The sequence below is a fragment of the Phyllostomus hastatus genome, unplaced genomic scaffold (genome assembly GCF_019186645.2).
Source record: "Phyllostomus hastatus isolate PE091 unplaced genomic scaffold, TTU_PhHast_1.1 phas_scaffold_11, whole genome shotgun sequence".
Lineage (NCBI taxonomy): Eukaryota > Metazoa > Chordata > Mammalia > Chiroptera > Phyllostomidae > Phyllostomus > Phyllostomus hastatus.
Window position 1 is genome coordinate 6,756,592 of NW_025334005.1, and position 18,100 is coordinate 6,774,691.

General features: G+C 53.6%; 1 protein-coding gene across 1 annotated transcript; it reads right to left on the minus strand.

Moving 5' to 3' along the window:
• Window positions 1-3,289: 3,289 nt before the first annotated feature.
• Window positions 3,290-16,341, minus strand: LOC123829538 (pepsin F-like). Its single transcript, XM_045855360.1, has 10 exons — window positions 16,245-16,341; window positions 11,295-11,472; window positions 9,820-9,973; window positions 8,883-9,000; window positions 8,675-8,793; window positions 7,290-7,489; window positions 5,123-5,239; window positions 4,829-4,973; window positions 4,639-4,737; window positions 3,290-3,482 (listed from the first exon to the last, which is right to left on the minus strand). Exons 2-10 carry the CDS (start codon window positions 11,393-11,395, stop codon window positions 3,336-3,338), a joined length of 1,200 nt encoding a protein of 399 aa, XP_045711316.1. The 5' UTR covers window positions 11,396-11,472; window positions 16,245-16,341; the 3' UTR covers window positions 3,290-3,335.
• Between the last annotated feature and the right edge of the window lie 1,759 nt (window positions 16,342-18,100).

The window sequence follows — 18,100 nt, forward strand, 5'->3', positions numbered from 1 at the left end:
ATGTGTCGACGGCCACGTAGGCTGTCTCCACAGCTTGGTGCTCGTGAATAATACGCAGTGAACACGACAGGACAGATATCTCTTCAAGATCCTGATTTTAATTCTGTTAGATGAATATCCAGAAGTGGGATAGCTGGGTCCTATAGAAATTCTATTTTTAACGTTTCCAGGAACCTCCACACTGTTTTCTACGGTGGCTGCATCACTGTGCACTCACACCGGCAGTACACAGTGCTGGGCACCCTCACCGACACTCATTAGCTTTTGTTTTTCTGATAGTGGCCGTCCCAGCAGGCGTGAGGTGATAGCTCACTGTCCTTTAGATTTGCATTTCTCTGCTGATCCACGAGGGAGGAACCCTTCCTCTCTCAAAATTGCAGAATGGAAAACAGATGTCCAGAGACGACTTTGTCCAAGGTCACACGACTGGTCGTGTGTGGCAGAGGTGGGCTTTGAACCCAGACGGTACGGCTCCTGGATGTGCCTGCCTGGCGGGCGTGCGGCCCCGCCTTCCAGGTGCTTAGCACACCTGTGCTCATGCTGCTCTGTGTCCTGTGCTTTTCTCTTCACGTCACATTACAATGAGTTCTCATAACGTTAAACATCCTTCTAAAACATGAGTTTTAGGTGGCTGCATCATGGCCGAGCCAGCTATGCCATGGACACTCTGCTTAATAGACAGGGGAGGTCCCAGGTTTTCCATTTTGTCAGGTACTCGGAGGATCGCACCCCTGCTCATTCATGTTTGTGGGCGTTTCCGATTATTGTCTTAGCAGAAATCCTAGAAGCAAAATTGCTGGGACAAAGGCCAGACACCTTTAAGGACAAATCAACTCTAAAAAGATTGTACCAATTTACACTGTTACAAGAAGTGTCCAAGAGCTATCTTTTTCCTTTTTCTTCATATTTTCTCTCACCAAAGGCAGGAAGTCTCTTTGGTCTGCAAATGATAAAGAATGTAAGGGGAGGAGTGGGGGGCGGATTTTTTCTTTGAGGATCAGAATTGACCCTCATGCTGGTAGCACAGGCTACAAATATGGAGCCTCAGGAACAGTGTGGCTCGTTTTAATGGACACGGCTTCAGCCCTGGCCACGGGCTTGTTTAAGGGAGGAAAGCCTGACCTTTTACAGTTGATATAATGGCAGTCCGCCCTGCTGCCGCCATTTAGTGTCTCCACTTGTATTTATTGAGGGCCTACTGTGTGCGGGCACCCAGCGCTGGAGGCGGAAGATCACAGGAGACTTCCCTCACCCCTGCCACAGGGGCAACGTTACCTGCCATGCAGGGGGCCGTGGGACACAGTGAGATGGCTTAGGTCACCGACTGGAGATACTGTCATTGCTTTTACTGCACTAGCAAGTGGGGCAAGAGCTGGTTTCTGACCGAGAGACCTGTCGCTTATGGGTCCATGAAAACCTGCTTGGAAAATACATTTTACAAACAAGCAGTTCACTGGAGTCTCCATTAAGCCCAGTTCATGATATGTACTGTTTGTTTACATTCCGATCCCGCCCTTTCCCTGCCCTCTGTCAGCTCTGCGTCCAGCCCTCTTTTGCCTCCCCTTACGCGGCTCCTAACCCTGGGCCCTCCCTCGCAGAGGGACTGGGCGCACGCAACTGTGGACGTGCTGCGGATTTGCAGGCAATGGAGACTGAGGGGCTTGGGGGTGCAGTGGCAAGGCTGTGGTCAGTGTGACCGCCCACACCTCTGGGCACCTCTTCCGGGCACCCTGAAGAGAAAGCCCATCACCTGTCCGGCACTGCCGTTGTTTTCCCCACTCGGCTCCCACCGTTGGTGTTACCATTTATCTCCTTATATTTCTGTGCAACTCAGCGGTGGGTTCCTAACCCAGCCCTCAAGCCCAGGGGTCTGCCTTAGTGCCCCGCACATAGTAGGAGCTCAGTAAATGCACACCAAGCGACAGACCAATGACAGAAGACCTCACCTGTCTCTGATGTGTGTCTCACCAGAGCAGAGGGCAGTGTGATGCACTGAGACAGGGGCCATCTTCCACCTTTATTCTTTCCTGCCCTTTCTTCCGTCTGGGCCCCCTTCCGCTGCCTCTCACCCCTGCTGCTCCCCTCTCCGGCCTCTGCCTGGGGTCTCCACGTGGGAAGAAGTGATGCCCCGACCCCAAACTTGCCGAACGGTGGCAGCTCAAACCGGGAGCTGCCCGCCTGGAGGCGGGGCAGGATGGCGTGCTCTGGAAGGCCTTGTGCACCTTGGGTCTCCCTGTATATGAGGGTCCCCCTCCCCAAGATAGCCTTGGAGGCCAAGGGCAGGGCCATGCTGGGTGTCTGGCAGGTAGGAATGGCCCAAGCACCCGTGTGGGCTCATCATCTGGGAAGCAGGCCTGGGTGGCAGAGAGCTGGTGCCTGGGGTCTTTGCCTTCCTCAGTGTGTGTGTGTGTGTGTGTGTGTGTGTGTGTTGGGGAGACGGGATGGAACCATCCCAGTAGTGCCCTAAAACAGAAGGTACTGCCAAAGGTCTTCTGACTCGGGAAAAACAGAATCTGTTTTTGTCATCCCTCTGAACGAAGTGTGGTGGGGTTGATGGAGGGAGTCACATACTCTTCTACAATCTAGAACATCTCTCTCCTGCTTCTGGGGACGGCTTCTACCCAGCTCCAGCCAGTGATTCTGGAGGAAACTATGAATCACCACCCACAGCACAGAGCTGTGGGACCAAGTAGAGCCAATCATAGTGCTCTATGCCCTGGTCACGATGATTGGTCCAGGGCTGGATACATAACCTGAGATGGACCAATCAGATCCCTCCCTGGTGCTTCTCCCTCGCCCCCCCCCCCCCCAGCTTCTGTCCTTTCCAGCTGGATGCCTTAAGGGTGTAAAACTCTGGGGCAGGTAATGGCAAAGTCCTTAACTACTTGGAGAACCCTGACCAAAGAAAGCTGTCAGGAAAGGGAATCAAAGTTGAGAGGAGGGAGAGGGACGGAGAGAGTGTGCTCATGGGTTTTGGTTTCTTGGGTCCAGCCACCAAGCTTTTTGGACCCGCTCTGGTTTCCACATCCTGGGTCCTCTGTCTCCTTCTAATAAATGTCCTTTCTCAATCAAGCCAGCTGGAGTTGGGCTTCTCACATTTGCTCCAGGCTAGGTTCTCGAGTCCTGCCAGGTTCTGAGGCACTTCCCACCCACAAAGAGAGGCACCATTCATGTCTGCACCCTTGAGAATGAGATCCTTTATTTTCCACCGAGAAGAGGGCTTCTCGGAGCAGCAGATGTAGTTGTAGCTGGTTCCCCCGGGGCGGGAACACCTAGAGTCTGTGTGGGAGCGTGTTTGGGGTGGGTGGGGCCGCTTCCTGGAGCAGCACCAGCCTTCATGCCGCCGCAGGGGCCAAGCCAATCCTGTTGTTTTCCCGATCGAAAACGGTGAAATACAGCCGCAGGAAGACGTCCCCCAGGATCCAGAGAGTAGAGTGGCTTAAGGTGTCATCAAAGTTGCTGTAGCAGGTGTCAAAGAGACCCTGCGGGAGGAGAAAACACACAGCCTGAGCCCTCGCCTGCCACCCGCTTGGGGGTCTAGAGCTGGCAGCTTCTCAGCCTCGCTTCCTGGCTTTCCTAGGAGCCGCGTGGCTCTTTCTGCAGTGGCAGACGCGGGGCGCTCACCCAGGCACGGAACCTGCTCCGGCTGTTTCCTCTGCAGAGCTTGCTCTTCCTCCCCCAATTCACCCCAACTCGTTCTCGAAGACTGAGCTCTGAGCAGCCTTCCTGGACCTGCACCCGTCTTCCTTGGCCTCTCCGAGCTGGGTGCGCTGATTTCTCTGGAGTTCCCTGTGTCTTTAGCCCTTGTCACACTGGATCTGCCGGGGCACCCCTCTGCACAGCTCTCTGGGGTGCCGTTTGCATGGGATCCAGGGTAGAGCTGCCTGGACCCGGGCAGGCCTCCTCCTGCCTCCGTGAGCCTGGGGGCTTAGGATTATTTAAATTCCTCTCTTCCTCTAGGCCTAGTTTGAGTCCATTCACACCTTCTCTGAACACCCACAGGGACACTGACATTCATGAAGCCTCAACTATGTGCCAGGGAGGAACTGTGGCTGCCTTGCATCCTTTATTCACAGCATCTGACCACCCCCACCAAGGGAGGAGTCGGCGCCCCATGTCACAGAGGGGGGTTGGGGCTTCGCAAGGGGGTTTCCAACTAGGACCAGGGTGGCCATTTGATCTGTCAGTGGAATCAGGACACTTTGGAGATGGGAAGGGGATACAGTTAAAAATTATGGTGGGACAGCACACTGGGGCTGTCCCCTGCCAAGGCCACCGGCCCCTATTCCTTTGCCCATTTCCAGGATTGCTGAGGCTGAGTATCCACATTCACCCATCTGAGTGCCCTGGTTGAACTGAAGCTCTAAGAGGGCAGAGGCCATTTGTGTCCCGTCTCCTTGAGCCCAGCACCGTGCCAGCATGGGGTGGCCACTCCATGTTTATCCGAGGATGAGGGATGCCCCCGCCTGCTCTTGGCTGTGGAGAGGTTTGTTGTGTGGGAAGGGCCCTCCCAGCCAGGAGTGCTGAGCAGCATCTGCAATGACACGGCTTGGCCTACAGGGGGCCTCTTCCAGCCGCAGCCCAATGGGTCCCGCCCATCCCAGACTTGCGAACCAGCCCCCGGGGCGGGCCCCTCACCTTCCGGATGTAGGCCCTGGCAGGCACCGGGTACTTGACGCCATTGATGGTGAAGACGATGTCAGGCAGGGTGTTGATGGCATTGCAGCTGACCACGTACTGTTAGAAACAGGGGGAGGGAGACGATTGGTCCAGGGGACCCTTTTCTGCATGGAGAGCCCAGGCACGACCCTGTGGCAGGATGCCTCACCTCGCCAGTGCTGGTCATCTGGGCGTTGATGGTCTTCAGGATGTCGAAGATATCGTAATTTGGGCCCGTCAGCAGTGAGGTCCCGGTATCGACAATGGCCTCGCAGCTGCCTTCACAAGCGATGACCCGCCCGTCCATGGAGATCCTGGGAGGCAGGGGACAAAGCAGGCACTGGGGTCACTGGGTACCCTCCCTCTACTCGTGTGTGTCTTTGTGTCCGTTGCACCTGCGCCTGTGTGCACAGGCCTGCGTGGGGATGGCGCTGCTCTGGCCCCCACACAGGGGGGCACTTACCTGTCCACAGTTATCTGCCAGAAGCCCTCTCTGCTCACGGGCACCCACTCGAGCTGTCCCTTGTAGTAGGAGTCGTCCACCCCGCCAAACATCACCATGCTGCCCTTCTTCTCGTTGCTGAGGGGAGGAGGCAGAGAGAGGGCTCATGGTGAGGGGAGAAGGGTGGGTGGCTTTTCTCAAGCTCGGGGACACACCCGGCCCAAGGGTTGCTCTTGCAGTAATCGCTTACACTCACATCACACAGCCCTGTGGGGCAGGCACGGCTGCGGTCTCCCCCGTACCGGTGGGGATGCTGAGGCACAGCTGTGTGAGTGCTCACCCAAGGCCAGTCACAGGGCTAGTGAGTGGTAAAGCTAAGGCCCGAACATGGACAGTCTCGCTGGGCTTTGACCGCCCACCCACCTTTCTGAAGACAGCCAGGTCCCCTCCAGCCGCCGGAGTGCTTGGAGAGGCTGCCGGTGGATGCCGGGCCAGCGGGGTCTAGCCTGTCGTTTTCGGACAGCGGAAGCCACTGGGAAGCCACAGGCCGTGAGTTCGGGCTCCCACGGGGCTGGCTTTCCAGGCCTCTGACCTGTGCCGTCTGCAGGGTCCACACTAGTTGGGGCCCCACGCCCCTGCTGTCCCTGTCTTGAAATTCCTAACGCTTTTTGAACAAGAGGCCCCACATTTCCATTCTGCACCGGCCCCTGCACATTCTGCAGCTGGTCCCAGGCTCGTGGCAAAATGTTAGTGAGGGAGAAAACACTCCAGCCAAACCGCTCTCCCGTTTGCCTGTCATCGAATCTGTCAGCAGACCCTGTTGCCTTTCCCTTCCACTCGTGTCCTGACTCCCTCCACAGCTCTTCCTCTTCCCTCCACCTGTCTGGACCACGCCGCCACCCTCCCTCTCCTGAAGAGGCTGCACAGGCCTTCTCGCCTTCTCTCTGGTCCATCGAGCTCCAGCATGGGCCCAGGGTGAGCTTTCAAAAACGGAGCTTGGATCGTGTCTTTTTGCTGCCTAAGCCCATGCCGGAGGCCTCCACGCCCGCCCCCCTGCCTCCTCCAGACTTCCTGCCCTCCCCCTCTGCCTTTCTCCTTGCAGTGTTCCAGCCTCACCGGCCCCTTGCCGGTCCCCTGCTGCACTTTGGGGCCTTTGCCCCTCTCCCATCACGAGCTCTCAGTTCGGAGAGGTCATTGCCACTGGCCTTCTAAAACCACGGTCTCAACGCTGTCCGTCCTATCGCCTTGCCCAGAACCAGCTACTCTCTGGAGTTCTCTCTTCTTTTTATTTATTTACTTACTTCCGTCTGCCCTTTCTCCCTCCTGTCTGTCTCCCTCACGTGCACGGAGCAGTACTCAGCACGTAGCAGGTGCTCAGTAAATGCTTGTTAAATGAGTCAGCTCCTTTGTTTGGATATGAGCATCTCAGAGGCTTAGAGAGGTGAAACACTTTGCTTCAGTTCATGCCTTAGAGCCCGGGACTCGGGTCCCCACAGAGCCCACAGCCTCAACCCCACCCTCTGCCTCCTCCTGGGATGCAGGGGGACAGCCTCTGCCTTTGGTGAGAAAACACAAAACTGTCAACTGCCCCCACCGGTGGCCTCTGCTTCTCCCTCCACACCCCATTGAGGCCCTTGACCAGTCAGGGACATTAGCTTTTCCTGCTGCTGAGCCCAGTGACTCTAGACCTGCTAATGGCTTCATCACCTATCACGAGGCCGGGGGTGGGGGGGGTGGGCAGTCAGTCCTGTGGCCCGAGTTCGAGCCCTGCCACTACCAGTGTATGCCTGGGCAATTGTGTGCAGAGCTCCTCTCTGAGCCTCAGTTTCCCAATCTAGCAAAGCAGGGAATTGAACTGCAGGGATCAGCACACTTTTTACAATGCCAATTGTCGCTATTCCAGGCTTTGCAGGCTGCGTGACCTCTAACACAGCTGCACGATGCTGCCACTGTAGAGCAGAGCAGCCATGGGCAGGCTGTAACTGAATGAGCAGGGCTGCGTTCCAATAAAACTTTATTTATAAATAACAGCTGGTGGGCCAGATGTGCCCCCGGGCCACTATTGGCTGACCCCTGGACTGGGCTCGCTCTCAGGAAACTTGTGGATGAGGTCATCTACAATTTTTTATGCAACAGGAAAGTGTCTTACAGCTGATTCGGAGGGAGGGCTTGTCCAGCCCAGACTTACCTGCTCAAGTAGAAGGCAAACAGTTTCTGAGAAATGGCGCCCTGTGCCCACAAGTTGTCGAAGACGGGAGTGGTACCAGTGAGTGCCAGGTCAGGGTAGCTCAGGCCCAGGATGCCATCGAAAGCCCCGAATTCCAAGATCTTGCTGACCTCCGTCTTGCTCAGGCCAAACGCCTGGGACTGGCCGACAAGGCTCCCGATCTGTGTGAGAGGGAGGGGGTGCTCTAGTGTGGATGTTGGGGAGCAGGGCTGGGCCTGGGCTGGGGTGGAGGCCAGCAGGGAGGTGCCACTGGCACCCCAGGGGTAAACTGAGGCACGGCTTCGCATTGCCCTCAGATGGTGACGACAAGCCAGAGCAGGGACGCACTGTGCATTGCTGGGGAGTCCGGCCAGCACCCGCTCCCCCTGCTGACATCACCCTGGTTCATAAAGCATGCTCTGTCCCTCCCCCCCTTTTTTTATGGCTGAGAAATGGAGGCTCAGAGTGGGACCAAGGGGCTCCTACTCAAGGACAAAGTGAGCAGGGAGCAGCTCGTCTTCTCTCTGGCATTGCCGGGGTCTGATGACAGACGTGGAGGGGACTCATCGCGATTCACTGTGGATCCTGCATCCCCGGGAGAGAGAAGCCAGCCATACCATCTAGCCCCTGGAGTTCCAGTGAAAAAGTCTGCTTTTGTGCGTGCGTGCGTGCGTGTGTGTGCGTGTATGTGTGTACTCAGGCACTTTGGGGACGCAGTCCACAGTTTTTATTAGATTCTCAAAGGCCCCCCAAGTAGGAAGGTTTTTTATCACAGGGGGCCCTCTGGCATCTGCGTCCCCCTGCATCCCCGGCACTGCTGTCTGGAGCCCTCCACAGCCCCCAGAGGCCTCAGATCAACCCCACCCTCTCCTGAAAAACTCCCCACACCTGCGTGAATCCCGACTCGCATCCCAGCTCTGCCGCGTACTCGGTCTGGGGCCTCGGGCAAGGGGCTCCCTCTCTCTGTACCGCAGCCCCCTTGTCTGTGTCACAGAGGAAGCAGCCGTGCCCACTACATGGGGTTGTTGGAGGATTAAACATGTTATTGCCGTGCAAGTGCCCAGCACAGTGCCGGTGCAAACTGAGAATATGCCAGTAGGTCTTTCCTCACCTTGTGCTGCTCTCAGCAAAATCAGTCTTGAGCCCTCCGTGGGAGAAAGGGCTGCAGGCCCACACCCCCCAGCCCCTGCAGCATCACGGCCCACTCTCTGGGTTAGCCATTCAGAGAGCTCGTCAGCAGAAGCACTCTCTCCCCAAGGGACACAGACTTTGGGGAAGACGCTGCTTCCAGCTGACCCTGCTCCGGTCCTGCTGGCAGAGGTTGCTCCCAGGGCCAGCCCTGCCCCCGCCTCTGGTGTCCACCTCACCTTAACGGTGTCATAGCCGAGAAATCCCGTCATGCTCCCAGAGCCGTAGTGGAGAGCGAAGGACCGGTTCGTGCCCTGGAAGGTGGAGGACTTCTTCGGGTTGAAGACGGTGTGTCTGACTGCAGGCACAGAGAGTGCGTGTCCGTCAGCCTCCCAAAGCCTGGGGGTGGGGTGGGGTGGGTGCTGGGACGGGGCTCGGGGCACTCACCACAGGCTCGGCTGAAGCAGTAGATGGAGGGCACCCACAGGTCAGCGGAGCCCGTGTCGAAGATGACCTTGAACTCCTGAGGGGGCGTTCCAATACTGACGGTGCCAACGTAATACAGCTGCCGGGGTCAGAGAGGGGTGGTTAGGCCAAGCCTGGCTGCCCTGGCCAGCCCTGGTCCCCAGGGTCCCTGCCTCTGTTAGGGTGCCCCGAGTCTCCTGAGATCACTTTCCAACCACCCCACCTCTCAGCCACGGCTCCGGCCAGTGCCTTCACTTGAACACTTCTCCAGTCTCCCCTGCAGCTCCCTAAACCCTTCATGGCCCAGCTGGAGTGCTTCCTCCTCCAGGAAGCCTTCCCAGGTTACCCCAGGCCACTTTCTCCAGACTCAAAACCTGTAATGTCCATATTATGCAGGTGGCCCTTTCATCTGATTTATTTTCTCTTTGTCTCTTCTTGTGGAAGAGATGAGACCCTTTGTTATCGATAACAATAACCATAATGTTATTGGTTTTATAATCTCACTAACCTTTTAATGGTGCCATTCTTGGGGCTGTGGAAGCCAAACTTCCTCTGCCCAGGGTATCAACCTTGATTCACAACTGGCTTTGTTGTTTGATCGGACATGGCTCACCCTTCAACTATAACACAGTGGTCATTCAGTTCAGAAGGAACGGAATCTGTCAAACCAATGCTGTGCTTCACAGGTGCCCAATGACGTACCCCTGGCATTAAAATGGGTGTTTACTTGCCATCTGGTCATAGCTGGACCCAGTCACCACAGACCAGGAGCTGAGGGTGAGAGTGACTTCTCCTCTGGAGACGGGACCCCTGTTCCCCAGCCCCAGCCCCAACATGCTGGCTCCCACCTGCAGATGAATGCTAGTGCTTCCCCAGAACTCTAGGGGGTGCTGTGGAGTGCTACCCTGGCCACACTCACATCCAGGAAGTTCCTCATGGATTCATAAGTTACTCCGGGTTGTTTCTGAATGAACCTGTAGGCCTGGCTGTAAGGATGCTCCTCCAGGTAATCTTTCAGCAGGTCTTTCTCCCTGAGACTTTCTCGCATGGACTTGATCTTCGTCAGAGGGATTCTTTCGTTGGGAAAGGGAAACAAACAAATATAAGACAACAATTCACTGCCCCGTGTTTCAACGTGACTGCCACACCTGGCACTGCAATCACACTTTGTATTTTCCAAGTATGTTTATGCGTGTCGTCTTATTGTCACGACAGGTCACCCAACATGAAAAGACCACGGTCCTGGGTTCGCCTGTAGGTTCTGCTGTGACCCCAGGTAAGCCCTATGACCTTGTGGAGCCTTGGTCTCCCCATCTGTGAAGGAGTGGAATGATAATGCCCCCCTCACTAGAATGTTTTAGTTATTTTTTAAAAAGATTTTATTTATTTATTTTTAGAGAGGGAAGGGAGAGAAAGAGAGAGATTCAGAGAGAGAGAGAGAGGGAGGGAGAGAGAGAGAGAGAAACATCAATGTGCGGTTGCTGGGGGCCATGGCCTGAAACCTAGGCATGTGCCCTGACTGGGAATCAAACCTGCAATGCCTGGTTCACAGCCCGAGCTCAATCCACTGAGCTACCCAGCCAGGGTTTAGAATGTTTTGGTTATTAAATGAAATGATGGACATAACACACCTGACATAGGGGAGATGTTGACAATGAGAGCCATTACTATTGCTACTGTTGCCTCATTGTCTCTTTCTCAATGAAACCTGGGGAGGGAGGGAGAGTGGGGACCATTATCTTCTTTTATGGGGGGCAGGGGGATCTGAATTGCAGGGAGTCTGTGACTTGGCGCTGGTCACACTGCCTGGGGAGCAAAACCGGACCTCGGAGGAGCCCTCCTGGTCTTTCTCCAGGGTTCAAGCAGGGGAGAAGGCTGACAGGGGAGGCCAGCCGGTGGGGAATCCGTTAGGAAAATTCAGAGGATAGAGCAACAAGACTCAAAGTAGGAACAAAAAACTGCAGAGAGTTTTGCGTGTACAGAGACACCCAAGGAGATGGAGAGAGGTGGGGGAGAGACACAGAGACGAAGACACGGAGGCCCGTGCACCTGGAAACCGAGAGGGAGCAGGGAGAAGATCTAGAAGCAAACTGGAGAGAAAAGCTGTCCCTAGGTGGCACCACACTTCCAGCTGCGCGGGCTGTGCCCTGAACAACTCCGGGGAGCACCGTTCACAGAGCCCACGTGCAACCCGGGCTCCCCACAGGCTTGTCCCAAGACCCCTGGGCCCCACGGTGCACGCGACCAGCTGCTACTCATCAATAAACGGAGACTTAGACTTCAAGACAGGGAATGACGGCATTCTCCTCTCTACCCCTGGGTGGTGGAGGGAGAAGAGGACGATGAGGAAGAGCCTGGAAGAGAGCTGGTGCTACCCGCAGTCCCCGTACTCACGTGACCAAGCACTCTGAGAGGGCCACCAGGCCGAGGAACCCAATCCACTTCATGCTTCCTTCTTGGATCCACGCACTCAGGAGACTGGGAGTTTTGAGCATGCAGTGATGGGCGAGCACTGCCGGTTATATTTGCTCTCACCTGGCCTCATTGCCCCCTCAGAGGGCTGCTGATGGCCCTGATAAGAAATACGAGCCTCCCGATAAGATCTTTATTCCCATCTGTGCTCCTAAGGACGAGACTTAGAAAATTTTCAGAATGCAGAGATCTCTGTCGTAATCTCTTCCTTGGGGCTTGGCTGGGGGAAAAAAAAAACCGAGACCACATGATCTGACAAAGACTGGAAAGATGCTCACTATCTTGGAGATAAAACACAGCTAATCATGTCATAAAAAGAAATGCTAGCTGCCATGCTTGACTTTCCTGGTCTCGTGTCATCTTCGCAGGGATCCTGGGAGCCGCGCATCGCTGTCTGCGCTTGGAGAGGAGGTTGCTAGGAGGAATAGATGTCAAATGGCAGAGTGACAATGTCGGGGCAGCCCCCTGACATGCGAGTGGCTTTAGGTAATGGGAGAGACGGCACAAATCCGGGGTACTTATGGCGCCACTCTGCTTCAAACACCCAGGCCAGAGCAGTATTACGACAGTACGATTTTAATATTGGAAGAAATGTGATGCATGGGTCCAAAACATATTTTATTCATCCAACAAACATTTAGTTATTGAGGACCCACAATAGGCTGGGGTCTGGGCTAGATGCTGGGAAGTCCAGTAAGATGGGTGGCCCTTGCCTTTGGGGAGCTTGCCGTCTGGGGCAGGACTCATGAGCTCAAGGCCCAGAGGGCAAGGGAAAGGAATGGGAGGGCTGGATGGCTCCCTGGGCCTGGGGCAGCCCCGCCCACCACAAAGGGGCAGCCTCTCCTCGGCTCGGACCAGCGGTTGCCATGCTAGCACGCAGGCCGGTGGACCAAATTTTCAAGAGATGTCTGAAGTCTGGATATTTATGTGAACTCCCTTGATGTGTAAATGTTAGCAACTAATTAATTTTTTTTTTCTTCAAAATTGTAGTGTGAGCCAAACTTCAAGCAACTGTGGGCTGGATTCAGCTTGCAGGCTGTGCAGGTGGTATTTCTTGCCCAGAGGTGGGAGTGGAGGAGACAGGATTGCGGGGTGAGGGGGGGGGATGTTCAATTCATGTTGGTTGAATGACTGGAAGCATGCGACCCATGTTAATTTTCCTTCCATTGGTCATCAAAAGAACCCCAGGGTCAGATAAACCGTCAGACTTAAAAACTTCCACTTGCCCAGCCCCTCATGTAATTTCCCTGTTGGACCCATGCCTTAGAAACATTTCGTGTGCCAAACCAACCATACGAAGACACGATCAATTTTTAAGTGTCTTACCAATCAAAGAAGATAAAAATCGACCATCAGAGGTTCTGCTCAGCCCGAAATGGGCAGGGATACCCGTGAAACCAGTCTCATCCCAGCCAAAGTAGGGAGACTGGGATTTATGGTTCCTCCCAGGACCCCCAGGGTCTTGGTGTGCCAAGTGGGGTCTGTCCAGAGCTATTCCTTGTGCAGGGGCTGGCCTAGTCTCCCGGCTGAGGTGGCAGATGGAGTGGGGGCTCTGCATCTCACCCCTTCTTACGGAACACTGTGAACATTAGGTTTGGGTGGTCAAATCGCGAGGGGATTTGACGGCATGTAGCAAATGACACACCCATAAGGCCTTTAACTCAACCATTCTTCTAGGGATCTATCCCAAAGATACACTGGCAAAAACAAAGAAAGATATAGGCACGAGCTGTGCACTGTGATGTCATTTCCACAAGCAGAAGCACACGAGCAGTGGCCATCAGCAGGGGCGCCGCCGACAGGTGCTCGCGCATTCACCCACCTGGGGGCGGTGCAGGTGGGAAGAGCGATGAATGGGCAAGATCTCTAGGGCCTATTGATTCATTTTAAGAGGAGGCAGAACCGTGTTTACGATTCGCTGCTTTTATGTACACATAGACAGGCACACATATATGTATATTTTCAATAAGAAGCAGTAGAAGAGTACCCCAGGACACTAATAAAAATTGTAATGGAGGGTGAAGAGCAGGGATGGGAGTGAGAATGTTCTTGTTTTACGTTTGACATGGCAATCACGGGAATGTGCTACAGAATCAAAAAATAAATAAATGCATAGAAATCACAGCCCTCGAAATTTAGAACAAACTAAGACAAATGGGCTTCATTGTATCATCCATCCAGAGCAAAACATTACTTCCGGTGGCTTTAAAATGGAGAGCTTTTGGCTCTGCATTCACTGGCAGATATTTTATACAGCCCAAAAATAAAATTAAAAAGGAAAAGAAAAGAAGAAACCCCAAGAAATCTGAAACTGCACCCGGCAGCCTTACTGTGGGTGATCCTCTTCCTTTGAAACTGCTCAATGTACACTCTAGGTTAAAGCACGTAAGTAATTGTGCTGATGTTGTTAAGAAACAAGATTGTTCGTGGAAACGAGATGGAAGCATACAACTAGGAAGTTTAAGTAAAACCCTGCAATCTTAAAACTTGAATTGGAAATGTAAGTTTGTACTTATTTTTGTTCTAAAAGTATGTATTTTTCCGGCTCGGCACATGGAAAAGACTAGAAGCAAGGAAAACCTGATAACAGTGAATTAGCCCGAGGCCTGGCAGGTGGCCTCTAGCATTTTCCACTAAAGGGCGTGGAGATTTTCGAAGAGATGGCGCATTCCAGAGCGGGGCCAGCAGCTGTGCTAGCTGAGCCTGGGGCGCCTTGCCGGGACGCGTGACTCGAGCCTGATGGAGGGCTCGGGAATGGGTAGGAAGAGGCTTCTGCTGGCCAAAAATAGGCTGAAACAAGTTAAATATGTAAAAAGCCAGGAGCTTCATCGGACGTGCAACAGCTAACCTGTCACCATGGGAGGTTGTCAGGGAGCCAGTGTATGACCGTGGTCATCGGGAGAGCAGGGAAATAAGGGTTCCTGTTTGCTGCTGGTTTAGCCTGGGTGACGTGTATTTCTTTTTTTTTTAAAGATTTTATTTATTTATTTCTAGAGAGAGAAGGGAGGGAGAAAGAGAGAGAGAGAGAAACATCAATGTGCGGTTGCTGGGGGTCATGGCCTGCAACCCAGGCATGTACCCTGACTGGGAATCGAACCTGCGATACTGGTGACGTGTATTTCACAGAGGGCAGGCACATAGTGGATGGAGGAAAGTTGTTTTTTAAAGATTTTATTTATTTATTTTTAGAGAGGGAAGGGAGAGAGAAAGAGAAACATCAATGTGTGGTTGCTGGGGGCCATGGCCTGCAACCTAGGCATGTGCCCTGACTGGGAATCGAACCTGAGATGCCTGGTTCTCAGCCTGCACTCAATCCACTGAGCTACGCCAGCCAGGGTGAAAGTTGTTTTTTTTAATTGAAGAATATCAGCAATTCAATTCACCAGGCATGGCAGTATCAGGAAATCAGTGTTTTACAACTCCTAATGAAACAGTGGGTCTAGGCAAAGATCACCAGTGGATGCTAAGACCTAAGACGAAAGGTCAAAGGCAGTTCGTGCTGAACGGAGGAGGCTGGCAACATCAGGGCCCGCAGACGAATCTGGGCACCTATAAAAGTGGGGCGGCTAGAAAGTGTGTGCCTCGGGAAGCGAGGTGATGCAGTGAGAAGTTTATGGGACGACCTAGGAAGTACTCCAGTAAAAAAATTACAGACTCAAATCTAGACCTAACCACCAGTTTTCAGGAAATAGTACATCATCGATTTCCAACCTTTTCCATCTCATGGCACACATACACTAGTTACGAAAATCCCGCACCACACCGAAAAATATACCTTTTGCCAAGCTGACCAAAAAAATAGCTATAATTTTCATTCATTCACACTGGACAGTTATTGTTGTATTGGCTGCTATAATTTTTTTTTTAAAAATTTGACAATTTAAGGGAAAAGAGGTCAGTGCCTCTGATGAAATAGACAGGTACTGTATGTTTTAGAAATTTTTGAGGCACATAAGCTGAAGACCACTGTCATACATAAAGGAACAAGAAGACCATCATCCAAACCCAATACATGAGACGTTCTGTAGGACAAACCTCCTCTCACTTTCCAAACAAATGAATGGCATACAAAGGGGGGGAGACTGCTATTTGTGAAAAGTCTTAAGAAACAACCGCCAAATGCAACAGAGACCTACGTTTTCTAGATGCTGATTCCTGATTTGCACAAGAAACTGTCGAAAGGCATTTTTCGAGAGACTCAGAGAAATCTGAATATGGACTGCATATTAGATGACATGAAAGTTGTTCATTTTGGGGGGCTAGAATAGCATTGTGGAGATCGTATATAGAGATAAATGATCATCTCTGCTTTAAAATATTCCAGCAAAAATGAATAAAGGGCAAAAACTTTTAAAGGAGGATCTAGCTAGAGCAAAGATTTGCGCAGTGGCTGTGGGTGGCATCGTGCCCACCCGTCCATTCCTATGCTGAAGCCCTGACTCCCAGCGGGACCGTGTGTGGAGAGGAGCCTCTGGGAGGTGATCAGGTCAGACGAGGTCGTGAGGGCGCCTGCCCCTCCCCCTGCTGTGTGAAGACACCGCGAGAAGACAGCTGCCTGCCAGCCCAGGAGCGGGCCCTAGGGAGCCAAACTGGCTGGCACCTTGCTTTTGGATTTCTAGCCTCCCGTCTGTGGCAGCCTGGGCTGACTAAGACAGAAATGTTGTGATTTTTGATGCTGAATGATCAAATAAGGCATTTGTGATACCACTTTTTTTTTTTTAAAAAGAAACCTCTTGTTGTGTTTGAAATTTCTTTGTAATAAGGCATTTTAAAAACTTGCATTTTGAAGTTCCTGTCCTTATCAATGTGGAGAGGGGCCCAAGCAAAGCAGAGCTGGGAAGGCCCCCAGGGCCTGAGTTATGGGAGCCTCACCTGCTGGTCTCTTCCGCTTCTGTCCTGGGAATGACCCTGCCACCCCTCAGGGCTGCTCGACTGTCCAGCCTGAGATGAGGAGCCATGTCAGGGCCTGGAGGTGGAAGGAATGAGGAAGTTTTTAGGAAAAATAAACTGGGCAGCTCCCCTCCTCCACCACCCCCACTTCCTCTTCTTTACTGCAGGGTAAGGGATAGGGCCTGGGGAGCGGCTGCCAAGGCGGGGAGCCGTGAGATACTTTGAAGGCAAGGCGGGTGGGATGCACAGCGGGAAGGCAAAGTGGGTGGGAGTAACAGAGAAGGGCAGCCTGTGCAGGACCCAGGAGGGACTGGGATGGGGAAGAAGGCCCTGGGGGTGGGGGCGGGGAAGAGCGCCTGCCAGAGCTCCGGGCCCCCGGGCCTTCCTGTCACTGTGCTGCAGGGGGCATCCTTCCTGCTCCGCACATGGAGGCGATCCAGAGACACTCGCTGGTGGTGAGCCACGGGGAAGAGGGACAGCCACCTCCAGTGGCCTTCTGATGACTCTCTAACTGTTGGCATCATTTCGAGCTGGAGAAGAAAAGGGCAGTTCCTTCAAAGCATTTACAATATTCTCTCTTACCCTGGCTGGTGTAGCTCAGTGGATTGAGCATATGGGCTGTGAACCAAAGGGTTGCCAGTTCAATTCCCAGTCAGGGCACATGCCTGGGTTGCAGGCCAGGTGCCCAGTGGGGGCCACATAAGAGGCAACCACACATTGATGTTTCTCTCCCTCTCTTTCTCCCTCCCTTCCCCTCTCTCTAAAAATAAATAAATTTAAAAAAATTTTTAAAAAGTAGTGTAACCCTTCAAGAAAAATATTCTCTCAGTCACTGAACTTCCCAGGCACGCCTTGTACCCAGAGTCCTTCTCTTGGACCCACTTCTTTAGGAGAGACGATCCCTCCGCCTTGCTTGGGTTTCCATCGAAGAATCCACAACCCTCCCGGATGGTAACCTCTGCCTTCTAACTACCTGATCTCAGCCGACCGAATCGCATGGCAGGATGTTCCACTGGGCAGGGCCCAGAGGCCTCCCAGCTCATGGGTGGCAGTTACGTGGCACCTGGTCTTCCCCACCCTGGACCCAGAGCAGACACCGCCAGGCGATCGGAGCACCCCTGGCCACTGGATGTGGCCTCAGCCCGTTGCTTCTTCCCCCCCGTGGTCATAAGAGGTTGTAAGGTAAGCTAGCTTAGTTCTGGGCCCGGCCTCTGGTTCTCAGGCTGGGAGAACGCTGAGAAGGGACAGGTCAGAGAACATTGCCGGCTTCCGTGGGCCAAAACTGGAGTCCTTTCCCCTTCCTCCTCAAGTCTGCTTGTCCTCTGCTGTTTCACCAGCCCTGCGGTCTCGTAGCCACAGGAAAGCCAGGCGCCAGGCACAGTGGGGCAGCCCCAGCTGCAGTGGCACCAGGAGGCCGGAGGCAGTCCTGCAGGTAGCGGCTGACTCGTGTCCGGCTCGGCAGTGCTACGGCTCCCCCTCCTCACTCAGGTAACACTGACCCACCTGGGGCTGCGTGGCAGTGGTCCACATTTAGAGCAATGAAAATCTCTTGCCCAGCCTTTGGCAATTGAGACCCAATGTCTTTTTTTTTTTTAAAGATTTTTATTTATTTATTTTTTAGAGAGGGAAGGGAGGGAGAAAGAGAGAGAGAGAGAGACATCAATGTGCGGTTGCTGCGGGCTGTGGCCTGCAACCCAGGCATGTGCCCTAACTGGGAATCGAACCTGCGACACTTTGGTTCGCAGCCCGTTCTCAATCCACTGAGCTACGCCAGCCAGAGCTCCCAATGTCTTACTTGTTCTTCAGGGAATACTGGGCTGAGTCAGGAGGCTTGGACA